This window comes from Rhinolophus sinicus, linkage group LG05 (assembly GCF_036562045.2).
Source record: "Rhinolophus sinicus isolate RSC01 linkage group LG05, ASM3656204v1, whole genome shotgun sequence".
In the NCBI taxonomy this organism is placed as follows: Eukaryota; Metazoa; Chordata; class Mammalia; order Chiroptera; family Rhinolophidae; genus Rhinolophus; species Rhinolophus sinicus.
Genome location: NC_133755.1, coordinates 594492 through 608464, shown reverse-complemented (window position 1 = coordinate 608464; position 13973 = coordinate 594492). Strand labels below are relative to the sequence as shown.

Genomic DNA, 13973 nt, shown 5'->3' with positions numbered 1-13973 from the left:
TCCTCCACCTAAAGTTGTAATAAGTTGAAATTTAACAGAAACAAAAACTGTCAGGTTACTGTGTTGTATAAAAAACTGAAGTTAATGCAATTTTGGGGATGAGACCTTTCTTTTTATTTCCACAATTTCTGTCGCTGCATTGACAGACACAGAAAGATGTTCTCTCTCCAGATTAAAAACAAATTCAAACTCTTAAGAATATGCTGCTAAACAACATGAACAGTTGGGCCCTAAGAGGCATCCAAAAACAGAAGAGGTAGAATCTGTTGACAATGTTGCTAACGTTAAACCACAACACAGACCTTCCTGCCGGCCTCGCAGTTTAGATGTCTTACTGATTGGCTATTGTTTTGCTTCAGATTTAAATGTTTGCTTACATGGCAACAATATCTTTCATCAAAAAGAACTGCTTCGCTAGGGCCAGTGTGGCGCCCCCCTCTTTTTCAGGGGTGCAGAAGCAAGGCTCACAGTAGGTGCTGCGCTGGGCTCTGCTCCTGACACACTATAGTCCCCTGGCCTGGGTGTCACCTGAGAGGGCCCGTCAGGGCCTGTGCAGTGTCCACTCCCTCTTCCTGGTCCCGGGGGGACTGTGGCTCCTGGGCATTGGTCGTGCTGACCTGGGACTTGCGGGCTGGCCCTCCTTGGTGCTGCCCGCCAGTAGCCCGTGCAGGTTACACCCCAAAGGGCTTCTGAAGCCTGGGAGAAGGGGAGGAGAGCTGTGCGCCCCAGCCTGCCCGTGGCACTTTGTCCCCTGCTCACTCCCACCCCAACGTCAGTGCACAAGGACCCCAAGTGCCTAGATGGCTGGACAACCAGCGTCCACAGACATCATTGCAAAGCAGTAGGTGCAATCGTGGGCCCAGCAGAGACCACCAGGAGCAGAAGGGGCCCTGCCCCCTCTGCCTTACGTCTCCTTCCAGCTGGGCTTCGGCTGATTTGGGCCACAGCCCTCGTGTCCAGGGCTCGGCTGCGCCTGGACGGACGGCTATGTGTGCTGTCCTTACGTTTCAGCCACTGTCCCTGCTTGGCACCCCCACACTGTCCACCAGCGCTGGTGCTGGGTCGGTGAGAGAGGCCGGCGGGTCTGTGGGCGCTTGGGGGATCCCTGGTCCCTGAGCAGGCACCGTAAGCTGCTGCTGCTGGACATGGAGCTTCTCAAGCTTATCCCAAGCTCAGCAGGCCACAGGACACCAGGCTTTTCCACCTCACGGCCCAGTGGTGATGTGTAATCCAGGAGAAAACAGGCTGCCGCTGTGCAGGGCACTGGAACTGCCAAGAGGCTGGGTCAGGACTGCACGATCATGTGAGTTCCCCGCCGGCCAGCAGGTGGTGCTGTCTGCCAAGGGAACAGCCCTGCCCCGCCTTTGTTACAAGGAAAAATACAAACAGTCCTCGGAGGGGCTGCTCCAGCAACGTGCTCAGAGGGGACCTTCAGGCAAGATGGGAATCCCAAGGCCAAGAGGTGGCCTGTTCTCATCCGTTTGACCAGGGTTCGTCATGAGCAGAGTTTTAAAGAGCCATCCAAACAGCAACGAACCTGGAACATGTGGATTTGGGGGGTGGCAGGGTGGCCCGCCCACCGCAACGGCAAGCACTTGCTCTAGGAGTTGACTGTGACCTGCCTCACGTCTCCTTGAATGGACATCTGCTGTGTGACGCCAGGACTCAGCTTGTCCCGCATGGAGCCAAAGGGCTGCACAGAAGGGTATCTGGGTGACCTCCCCTGCTTGTCACCGGATGCCATCAGCTCATTGACAGGCCAGTCCCCTGTCGGCTTGCACGGTCACCCCCTATGAAGTCCCAGAGATAATCAGAACAAACGCAAGGGCCGCAGACGCAGAGGCCTGAAGGGAAGCCGACGGCCCCCTGGGCTCCCAGCCCGATGCACAGAGCCTTCCTGTTCCGACTTCCAGGTAAAGCGAGTCTGGGCAAGACTATCGGCGATCCTGACAACAGCTCAGCCACACTCTGCCCCCAGCAGGGGAACGAAACCCCAACAATGTGCCTTCACAACAGTGGGACTTTGGTCAATGAGAGGACGGCAAGTGGCCGCGAAGGCCTAGCGTGAGCCCAGGTGCACGGCATTGGGATTGCGAGCCCCGGGCCTGGTCATCCTGGGACGCGTATGCGATGGGCTGCGGCTCAGGCTAACTGCTCGCTTGTTGATGCAGTTTCTGAGGCAAAAATCAAGCACGCAGGAGTGGAACAGACGCTAAGAACAAGACGAGGTCTGCCCAGGCGAAGAGCTAAGGATCCAGAACTGGCAGCTCCCAGGTGTGGACTGCAGCACGAGGCTCAGCGGGGGCAGAAGACCACCTGTCAGTCAGTGTCACTCCCACCCCTTTGCTTCTTGGCAGGAATTATTCAGACGCACAGGGCCTGTCGTCCTCCAGCTGGTGGTGGTGAGCTGAAGGGTCCTTACTTCATGAGGTCCCCTCGCCATGTGTCAGAGAAGCTGAGCTCCTTTCCAGAAGCCAGGCCACGCATCCCGGGGTGCGATGGAAGGGTGGTCAGGGGGCTCTGCCAGGACGTCACCAGGGGAGGCTCAGCAGTTACGTCACTGATGGGCGTTAGATTAACAAGAAGAACATTTGACGAGGATGGCCTAGGACCTATGGGAAACGGCACGGAGCTGTTAGGCTACAAAACAAAAGGTAAAACGCGTTTGTCCACATGACACGCGGCTTTGTGGGCAGTCCTAGTGTGGGGACAGAGCCAGGAGTGCAGTTTCCAGGCTCTCGGCCTCACGTGGAAGGTGCTGGCTCGGGTAATAAATGGCCATCAACTGTGATTGGATGGCCATCAGCTGTGGCTAGTTGGCCATCAGCTGTAACCAGTGAGCCTCTGGCCACTAATATAACTGCTGTGGCTACACTAGCAGCAAATGGGGGCTAGCAAGAAGATGGTGGCTGGGCTGGCAAGCACGGATTGCAGTTCTCATGGCAGAGTGTGGCGGAGTGTGGGGTGCAGATTCTGTGGCTCCTGCCTCCTGTGTCTCCAACCCAGCCGCCAGTGAGACTATAATGTTATGACTCCCCTACTTATGGCTCCGTGGGTGTTCCGTTTTGGCCTCACCGTGTCCTGTGTTCTTATGTGGGGAGCGGGACTACAGACCCCGCAGGCCGCCCCGCATGACACCTAGCAAACATCACAGACCCCTCGCCACTGTCCCCACTGGCACAGCCACTCAGTGCTGCCCGCACAGAAGTCCTGTCTGTCTGTCACTAATTTCTCTCTGTGTTGGTGACCGCCGGGCCCCAGGGCGGACACACGTGTCTGTGCCTGGTGTTCATGCAGAGGAACTGGTGATGTGTTGTGGGGCTCAGGGCTGCCAGTCTGACCACCTATGGCTGTCACCTCTGCAGGCCGCTCACCTCTGTGACTCAGTCACCTCATGTGCTAACTAATGATACTTGTTGCTTTGGGGTTGAGGTGACTAAAGCCCTCGAGTTCACAGGCCCCTCAAAGGATAATCAGGCTGTTACCCGGGCGAGGGGGACATGAGGGGGCATGGTGGTGGGTGGGCGCTGGGAAGTGGAGGCCTTGCTTCTACCCGAATTCTGTCAGCAGGTCCCTCCATGCTGGCACAAACCACCACCACCCCTTTTGGTCCTAAGAACCACAGTCGTCCTGCTGCCCTCGCAGGAGACCTCGAGTTACATCCCTGGACAGGAGGGAAAAGGGGTGGGGGCTCCAGGCCCCTGACTGTGACGAGGCGGCCCTGGGCTGCACGAGGCTGGCGCTGTCCGTCAAGAGTCAGCAGAGAAATGAATAGGCAGCAGGACACTTAGCGGGGAAGGAGGACTTGTAGGAGAAGGGACAAAATTAAAAGTGGAGATACGAGTACGGTGAAAATAACGCTTCCCTGTTTATTTGGCTGGAATAAAACATTTACAAATGTGGATACCATGTTAATGCCTTTTGTGGAGGCCCCCAGGAGGGACAGGTGGCAGTGTCTGCAACAAAGTGGGGCCCATGAGGGGGCATCTGCTCATCCGCATCCGTCTTGGCAGGAACGTGGCACTAGATTTGCCTTTATTTGGAAAACAGTCTTAGTGGTGACCTTCGGAACGCAGAATAGTGCTGAAGCATTTCATGTCCATGTCCATTTGTCCTGATCTAGCACGTGACCATGTGCAAGCTTCCTGTCACTCTGTGCGGTCACCGTCCCATGGAACTCAGAACAAACGCGAAGGACGTCTCCAGTAGCACCACACACGTCCTACACGACGGGACGCCCGTGGTTTTAATAAACAAAGGGCAATTTCGAGATCAAACATCTCCCCTCATTGTTTGGGGAAGGGAATTCCTGAGTCAGCTGCGGGCCGCGCTTGGTGACACCAGGCTCCGTGGGGATAGTGGCCATGTCCTACTTGCAGAGAAGGATTTGGGATCCACAGGCTGGGTCCTACAGGAGAGAAGTGACTTGAACACATGGCTGGGTCCTAGGGTCTCAGTCAGGCTGATGAGCTGCCCGGTGGGGCCACAGTCCCCAGCCTGGTGGGAACAGGGACGGGCTGTGTGTGGAAGGGACACCATGCCTCACTCCCACTGGGGGTTCTTGGTTCTAGGCTGGGCATCTGGTGCCAGTAGTGACGCATCTGCAACGACGCCTCCCAGGACAGGACTGTCTCAATTCTGAACAACCCTCTGCGTCAGTGGCCCCGGGGTACAGAGGGACTTCCTACTATAGCATCACCTGGGGTCTCGCATGGAAGGTAGAGATGGAATGAAGTAAGTTTACACTGGTTTTTCCCCACACTGATCATAATTATGTGATTTTGAAAGAAGCACGTTTTAAAAGCCACCATTTTCTGTCTGCTTCTGGTTCATTTCCTGCCAGCCTTCAGCCAGCACTGGAGAAGGTGTGGTGCCAGTGCTTCAGCTGGGAGAACGTTGTGCAGCAGAAGGCGGGTCCGTTCCGATCACGCTGGCTCACTGATCCTCTGTCTACACTTCCTTAAAAGTGGGTTACCGTTTTCACAATATCCTTCGTTTATAAATACAGTTTATATGAGAAGAAAACACAGCAGGAAGGCAAGGAGGCTGTGCCCTGAGCTGAAACGGAGAAGGACCCGTGTGTTTGCACCAACTATGAGGACATTTGTGACGACTTCCTGGGTCCTCAGGGAAATATCTGACATTGGAAACCTAGCAGGATGAGGTGTCACCCACCTGCTCGGAGCCCGGAGCTGGACCAGCACTCTGTGACACGCCGACGTCCGGGCACCCCAATGGGGAGGTGGCCTTCAAGTCTCTCTCCGTGATCGGCAGTGAGGATTTAGAGTCACAGTGTGTCCTGCAGACAAGCGCACACCTAGTTAATGCTGTCACTACGTGCCCTCCAAACCATCATCACTGTCAGATGACAACACTGTCCGGTGGTGCCCGTGGGAGGGGGGTTAACAGTTACGACCCCATCTCAGCCCATGAAAATGCTCAGCCACGGCCATGCCCCACCCAGTCCCAGGGGCACGTGGCTCTAATGAGGTGTCTCAATGCAGCTGTGTCACACGGTCATGAATCCAGTATCGCTGACCGGCCACCCACAGATGGCTGACGCCTATGGTGACTGAGTGACTGTCCCACGTCACTGTTTAGACTGCAATGTAAGGACCCGGAAGCCTAGACTTTGTACAAAGCGGCCCGGCAGATATGTGGGGGCCCAAGAATGTACCCCGACCTCAGAAAACCAGCAGCGCCACCACCAGCCCGACCATTGCAGAGTAAACGGGCTCGTGCCAGCTGAAGGGGGGACTTACCACCTGCAAATCATGGTCCAGGTGAGACCCGCCAGGCCACTGACCAGCAGGGCGCCCAATGCGATGGACAGCAAGGATGCCTTTGGGAGCCTCCCAGAGTCTGGCGTGAGAACGAGGCAGTTAGGGAGCCGCCATGCCAGGGGAAGCGTCAGTGTGCCAGCCCGACCCCAATCCTGGGCCGGGCTGCCCCACATGACCACACGATGCACTGAGGGGCCCAGGGCCGCCTGGAAGCAGTGTTCACACAGGCAAGCACCCCCAAATGCGAGCGTACAGGAAAGCTTGCAGAGCAGATGACACCTGTTCCCTTTTCCAGGTGACATCACGGCTCTCCATGCAAACACTCATCCTGCCAACTCAGGAGGGGACTGTGAGCCCCACTGCAGAGACCCTGGGGTGGCAGCAGAAAGTGGGTGCAGAGAGGCTGTGACGGTGGGCAGACGGGACGAGGCGCACAGTGTGGTCGATGAATTCACGTCCTGGTGCCTCTGCGTCCCTAGGCAGAGGTCACACAGCGGTCAGGAAGGTGCCGTCCCCGCCCAGGTGGTAGTTAGAGCCGTGGGCAGCCCTGGGGACAAGAGGCAGCAGATCTCCCGCTGTGGGCGTGAATGTTCCTTCTTGAAACTGAGCAGGAATGGAGCACACAGGCCTCTCTGGAGGGCGTGAGGCAGGGCTGCCGGGGGCAGCTGGGTCCCGGGACCGCCGCTTCCGGAGACTGGACCCCGGGAAGTGCTTCTCCCACACCGGGCCCGGGCCCCCCCAACGCGTGGGACTCAGTCAGTGGTCCTCCAGCTCCACCAGGTCCTAGGTCTCCACTGTCCACGTGAGGCGAGGCCGTCTGGGGCCAGTGGGCTTCAGGAGCACGGCCCCTCTGGTCACAGCTCCTCACTGGCTCTCTGTGCAGGCGCTGAGCCCCTGGGCATCTAAGTGGGGCTCACTCCAGGCTTGCCGCGTCCTGGCTGGCCACGCCGTGCTCCCCACTAGACCATTCCGGACAAGGGGCAGAGGCAGGTGCCACTCACCCTGCAGCCCAGGCCCCTTTCACGCTCACAACAGACGCCTGATGAGCACTTTTACGTCAAATGGATGATGTGTGGGGACGTTTAGCACAGCAGGTAGTGAGGGTCCTGCAGGGGGGAAGACCCCCGCCCTGGCCTCACTGTGGTCAGGATGCTCTGAGCCCCCTGCTCAGCCAGGTCTGGACCCCAACCCCCACCCGGCCCCGTTCCTCTGGTCTTTTCCCCCCACAGGTGCCTTCTCTCTGCCCACTGGCTGTGACCCCTGGCGACCTTTGCTGCAGTGAAGCTCTTGTGGGATGTGATGAAGTCTGTCCTGCCCTGTTGACAAGTATCTGTGCATGGTTTTTCTTTCACAGGAGCTAGAAGCCAAATTATGAATCCTAGATCTGCAACTGAGTGGTGGTGTGACCCTCAGCAAGTCACTTAACCTCTCTGTTCTGTCCCTGTGGGGACATCGTGCTTAGTTCACGGAGGTAATTCACAAGGGGTGACAGTGCTGACAGTTTGGCACAGCACCCGGCACTCCCGAGTTTTCACAACCTCTGGGTGTAAATTTAGGCCAATGTCTGCCCCGCCCCACACTGAGAACACAGCAGGTAGACATACTGGTCACCAGCTACAGCAGGAGGACCCGCAGCCGTCCCCAAGAGTGCACTGTGACCCCGCTCCCCACGCCGGGCACGGGAGGCGTGCGGTCTCACCTACACACGTCCTCCCATCTTCCCCTAACACGTAGGGGTCCCAGCACTGGCACTGGAAGCCGCCCTTGGTGTTCCTGCACCGAGCTGACGAGTGGCAGGGGGGGTCTGTCACGTCTTCACACTCATTGACGTCTGGTGGAAAGGACACAAACGACGCAGAGGTGAGGCCCCGCTGAGCAGCAGGCAGCAGCCCCACCCCCCACCTCAGCGAGCTCTGGCCTGGGTGACCCTCCCCACAAGGGCCAGCGAGTGTGCCAAGGCTGCATCCCCATCCAGGAAGAGGGGACGTCACCCTCCACGGTCCACAGTCAGGGTGGCGCCTGCCAGCTCCCTCTGACCCCTCCTGTCCCCCCTCCCCAGCAGCGTCCTCGGGCACTGTTGCTGACCCACCCGAGCCACCTGAGTCTAACTCAAGCTCGCGTGTGGGCATGACAGGCACCAGCCTGGGGCCCAGCCTCCCTGGGGAGCTGGCGCTTTGCTCACTTGTCAGACTGCATGGTGTGCAGGACCCGGGGTGGGTGGAGGACATCAGCTCATCATAAGCGGACAACCGAGGGGGGGCCTGGGCCCGGAGCCTCCTCCCCGAAACACTGCCATCAGCCGGGCATCTGTGATGTGACACCCACCCTGCAGCACGCAACGGGGACCTGTGCCGCCTTTACAGCCTCCTGCCTAAAATCTACCACCCGTCACCACACTCCTGTTCCCAAGCGCCACGCTGTGTAACCTTCCCTGGGATAGCAAGCCTTTTGGGCCAATTCCAGGAAACTGGGAGGATAATGTCAGAGGAGAGCATGTCACGTTCCTAAGTGCACGTTGTATAAACAGCATTAAATGTCACACAGTGCTCTGGGGAGCCCTCCGTCCAGAGGGACGAGACGGCACTCATTCCAGCTTTCCGGCCAGCCAGGCCAGGCTCTGCCCCGCACTCCAGTCTGCGACCCTGGTGTTACCCACACGCCCCACAGAGGGCGGAAGCAGGGATAGGTGGAGGGACCGCCCACGTGGAAAAGCTGGATCTGTGGGCACCAGCTGGAACCCGCCGCCTTTGGCCACGGGTTCCGCTCACCTCCCAGGGACAAACAGGCCCGTCCGAGCTGGCGCTGTGCTTGCGAGGCGACCACACGTGAGTGATGGGCACGGGCCTCACCCGGCTGGCCTCGGGCTGGCACGTTAGGGGGCGGGTGCTGCCCGCACCCCCCCAGCCTGACCTATAAATGGGGCGAATCCAGTACATGGCGCGCGGCTGCGGGAGTGTCCCACGGGCTGCGCGGAGGAAGACCCTCGCGGAGCAGCTGGTACACAGGCGCCATTCAAGATCTGTAGTTCCAAGTAATGACATCAGTGACAAGGACAGCAAAACAGAAACAGTGCTGACAAGAGGGGGAGGGGCTTCGAGGGCTGGAGCCACAAGGCCCCAGCTCGGGGCAGAGCGGCCAGTGGAGCTTTGGTTGTGCAGAAGCTAAGAAGTGTCTCATTTACGGTCCCCCCCCCCCCACGCAGAGCAGGGAGGGCTGGTGCCGGTGACAAGGCACCTGCAGCCTCACCAGGCAGGCTCGTGCCAGCTGGGCTGGGCGTCGTCACCGGAGGCTGTGCCACCCAGGGGATGGGGTGGGCAGAGAACAGGATCCTGCGGCTGGACCCCCCTTTCTCCTCCTGTCACTGGTCCCTGTGGCCGCTGCCATGACCAGCGGTGCCGCAGAGCCGGTGGCTTTATAACAAGAGGTTTCTGCTGTCACGGTGCTGGAGACCTGACAGGGTCACACTCGCTCCGAGGCACGTGGACGGCCCCTCCCGGTCTCAGCCAGCTTCTGGTGGCAGCTGGCGATCGGGTGCCCGTGGCCTGTAGCTGCACCTCCTCCTCCATCCTCCCTGTGTCTCTTCTTACGAGGACATCGGCTTCGCACCTGCCTGGCGGCCCCAGTTTAACTTGATTCACCTGCAATGACCCTACTGCCCTGTAAGGTCACATTTTTAGGTCTGGGGCGCAGGACTGCAGCATAGCTTTCTGGGGACACAATTCGCTGCATTTCACTCTAGCTGTGGTCAGTTTCTTCTGGTCAGAGCCCCACGTCAGGGACCGTATAACTGGTCTCCTTGCCCCAGGGGTGAGACTGAGGAAGCTGTGACAGAGCCACACTGGGGAGAAGCCACCTGAGACCCGCATGTCCCCAGCGTCACGGGTCAGTCTGCAGAGGCCGAGGCTCCGCTCACCTGCGTCCCCAGCCCCCTGACACGTGCAGAGTCCTTGTCCCCTGAGCACATGTGTGCCGACTGCAGTTTTCTCTGCCCCTCAGACACCGAAACACTTGTGTTTGTTCACGACACAACTGCTTGGCAGTAACTGGAGCACCACGCTGCACAAACGTAGCTTTTTATTGATTTTGAGTTCAAGTCCTGCAGGCTCTCAACAAACATTATAATTCATTTGCCAGTTTTTCCTTTCCACCAGGTTTTCATGCGGGTGGCTCTTAGGGGATAAGTAGGATTTTGCGTGTTAAGGATTCAGCTGGGCCTGTAGGGTCTTCGCTAGACAGGCTGATAAGCTGACTTCGCTGAGAACTGGCTAGAGTGGTTACGTTGACATCCGTTCACTGTGGGGCAGTGCGACCCCTCGTGGCCATATCTGAGTCCCTTGTATCCTGTAATTCTTGATTCAGGAATGTCCAGTGTGGGGCCTGGTCGGGTAAAAATATCTATCCGGAGCTGAGTGCCTGTGTTCCGTGGTTGTTCCTCACCAAGCAGCTGTAACTGGTTTATTTTTAAGGTATTATATCAATTATAAATGTAGGGAGACACAACAGTTCTATAAATAAAAAGTTACTTCCTCGTGCCATCTCACTGAGCTGCCGCTGTGACCCATGTTAAGAAGCTTGTGTTGTCGTGAAAACATTCATAAACGTGCCACAGACACACAGGCCCCTTGCTGTCGAAAGCAGGCTCTTCTTGCACGTCGCACTGCAGCTCGCGTTTCCACGCAGCCGTGCTTGTGGGAGCATTTCAGTCGGGCGGCTGCTGACTCACTTGGCCTGACACTCACAGCGTGGATGCCTGGGCCAGCTGCTGGGGACACACAGTGATAACCTCGGGGATGAGACATGCCTATTCTCTGCCCTGTGCCCGGAAAGGACTCATGTGGACAAGCACCGACGTGGACTGGCCACCACCCTCATCTTACATTGGAAAACATGGCAGCACACAGACACCAGGGGCTGGGAGGCAGGCGAGGGAGCTATTGAAACGGCCCAGGCAGGGGGCACGGTGGGCCGTCAGCCATCTTCTCAGCTTGCAGTGTAATGGGGGTCTTGCTGGAGCCGCAGTTTCTGACTGGAGTTGGGGAGGCCGCAGATGCTGTGTCCAAGCTGCCCGGGGCATTGCTGCCTCCCTCTGAGCCAGGAATGGTGCCCACGCGATGGACCACTTGGTGAGATGGTCTTGGACCCCAAAGCATGCAGCCCGCTTCAGGACCAGGCTGATACTGGTACGCGTTAGTACGTGACCCACTCTAGGGTCCTGTTAACTATTGGTGTGAGAAATTAAAGCAGAAAAAAGATAAGGGATGGGGGTGAGAAAGGACCTCAGGAATAGAAAGAATAATTATGCTGATGTCATCAGATGTCCAGAGGAGCAGGACAAGAGCCCACACAGGAGATGACGTGGTGGGAAGTGAGGGGTGCTCAGCGCACAGTGAGGCAGCACGAGGCTGGGCGCCCGGATCTCCCTGCCGCCTGTTGTGGGCTCTGCCCCTCCTTTATGGGTAACTTACTGATCCCTGTGAATACAGCTTTGGGTCACAGGTGCCACAAACAGTCGCGATCAGGACTTAGAGGGTCCAGGCATTTAGGCCAAAGGACTTTACGGCACACACATGACATAAGCACCGTGTAACGATACCGGGTGCTTGGCAGACACCTGGCCATGCTGAAGCCACGTGCTGTCCCCTGGGCTAACGGCCAGTGTGCAGCCAGGAATGCAGCGCGGCGGGCATCTCGGTTTGGCACAGGCTCTGAGCCAGAGCAGCACGAAACCTGTGGGTTTGTCGGCTTTTTCTCCGAAGGCTTAGCTACGAATGCAGTTTTCCAGGTAATAAAAGGCTGTTTGTGGTGACAGGCGTCACCTCATCACAGAACAGCTGGGGTCCTGTATGTGAACTTTCTAGAAAGTGCTGACCCACTCTCTGAGAGGGACACCTTTTGACGGCTCTGTGTCCATCCTCTGGTCGCGTCTCTTGTCCACCATCGTCCGCGACCAAACCCTGAAGCGACGTGGGGTGTGTGGACACATGCCGCCCTGGGTCCCCGCAGCCTCAGGCAGGGACTCCGAAGCCAGCCCAGGGATTCGGGCAGTACGCCCCCACTCCTCTGGCTCCTAGGCCGTTTGCTCCCAGCCACCAACTCATCACTCTTCCCCTAGACGTCCTCGTAGAGCCGGCTGGACCTCACGCGTCATCATCATGTCTCTCTCAGCTGAGAGACAGCAGCCCGGCCTGGCCTGGCCTGCCCGAGACATCTGGCCCTGGACGTGACAGCTGACACGGCGGTCGCAGTGGGTCCTCTGTGCTCAGCCCCGCAGGCGTTTCTGCTACGATTTGGGGACGTGAAGCAGTTGGCCGTTGTAACTTTCTGGGACAAAGCATGGTGGATTTCCAAAACTGAACTGGAAACTTGTTACTGTGGTAAAATACAGGCAACATAAAATTCGCCATCTTAACCATTTTTAAGTGGACGTTTCAGTGGCCTTAGTGCCTTCGCACTGTTGTGCCACCATCACCACCATCAGTCCCCGCATCACCACCATCTTCCCTAACTGGAACTCCGTAAAACTGAAAAATGTGCACTTTGTTTTCATTTCCACTGGCCAAGCAACCCGAGTCTCGCGTGGCTTCACCTCGCTCTCCCCGCGGCCTTGCTGGATGCAGCCGGTGGCCAGCAGCCCGGATGAGGTGGGCTGCCAGGTGACAATTTCCTCTGTATTAACAGGGTCTTGGCTGCAGTTGGTCTGCCTTTCCAATGACGGCTGGTGAGTTCAAGCAGACGTGTCACCACCGGCTAGGCAGCATTCGTTTCCCGCTTCAAACATGGCTTTCCTGCTGCAGCTCTGCTCAGCGATCCCAGGGCCTGCACTCAGCTTCCACTGCAGGGTGTTTGTGAGCGAGTCAGGTACCGTGAGCTGCTGGAACTGGCCTCGGTGGGAGTGACCAGGGACTCGGGCCCTGGCCTACAGCTCTGCGTGGCGTCTTCCAGCCTGGCAGCCAGCACCCGTTCCACGCAGTCGAAAAGGAAAAGCAGGAGGGCATGGGCTTGGGGCACAGGGGTAGGGGAGGGTGTCCCATTCTGCCCTCGTGTCCCCAGCTATAAGTCCACACTGGGCGTCAGGAAGACGGCACTGAGGATGCGGGGACTCCGGCCTGGAGACGAGCTGACGCCGGTGGGCTGCTCGGCCCCTACGTTCTCCCAGTGGAACCATCTCCGTCTCACTCATCTGAGGAACTGGCTCAACGGCTTCACTACAACTGTCCCATGAGCTGCTTCTTCTCCCTGTCTCTTTCCTGCCCTGCGTCATCCTGTTGAGCTTCTCTGATGTGACTGTCTCGATGCTTCACTATCCAGAAAGGCGTCAGCTTGGGGACATGGCGGCTAAGGGGACACTTGAAGTCCATGCCAAAACAGCCCTGGGAAGGCAACCGTGCTCAAAGGCACCTTCTGGTGAGTGAGTGACAGTTATTCCTGATTCATATCTGGAAACTGCAGCGTTGGCGGTAACGTCATTCAAAGACAGAGTTAAATGACTGACCTTTACAAACCGGGGGCTGGGAATCCCATCCTTGGTGGGTGCAGGTGATTTGCTCTGGTCCTTGAAGCTGGAATCCGTGACGGCAGGCGAACACCAGCACGCGTCTGCCAGACTCATTGCAGAGCACGAAGTCCCCGTTGTCCACTCTCCCTGGGAAGCCACACGCGCCATCTGTGCAGGGGTCAAAGGGAATGCAGTAAACCCTGTCTCTGTCATCCATCCTCTGGGCCTCACCAGGATGTCACGTCCAGACGTCTCACACAGACAACCCAGTCTGCTCCCCGTGGTGCCCGCCGGCCACCACCTAGGCCTACAGAAGTTCCTTCTCTCTCTGTCCCTTCGCCCTTGAACTGTCTCTGATCAGGCTCCACTCCAACAACATCACTTGTATCAAGACCAGTAGTCCCTCGGTGCCAAAGGTCACAATGAGTTTCCAGCCGCCTGTCACCAGGCCATTGGCAGCCCCTGCCTTCCATCTGACTCAGGACTTGTCCCTTCCAGAAGCTCTCACCGGGGTTGTGTCATTGGTTGTCAGCATGAAACACAACCTCTGCAGATGGGCTTTCAGAGAAGTCCCACCTCTGTATCCTCCTGATTCCCACTCTCCCTACCCTGCTGCTTTCTACTCACCTCTGCTCTCACTCCCGACATGCAGCCCATCCGCCGAGTCCACAGCTGTTACCTGCATTCAGGCCACA

At 57.8% G+C, this 13973-nt stretch overlaps 1 protein-coding gene across 1 annotated transcript in view; it reads right to left on the bottom strand.

Moving 5' to 3' along the window:
- Nucleotides 1-3543: 3543 nt before the first annotated feature.
- Nucleotides 3544-13973, bottom strand: part of TPO (thyroid peroxidase) — a 46676-nt gene continuing 36246 nt past the window's right edge. The window contains exons 14-18 of the mRNA XM_019752038.2: nucleotides 13276-13446; nucleotides 7483-7614; nucleotides 5763-5862; nucleotides 5176-5299; nucleotides 3544-4408 (exon numbers count right to left, since the gene is read on the bottom strand). Of these exons, the coding sequence (XP_019607597.2) occupies nucleotides 4370-4408; nucleotides 5176-5299; nucleotides 5763-5862; nucleotides 7483-7614; nucleotides 13276-13446 (566 nt within the window). The 3' untranslated portion in view covers nucleotides 3544-4369. The remainder of the gene's footprint in view (nucleotides 4409-5175; nucleotides 5300-5762; nucleotides 5863-7482; nucleotides 7615-13275; nucleotides 13447-13973) is intronic.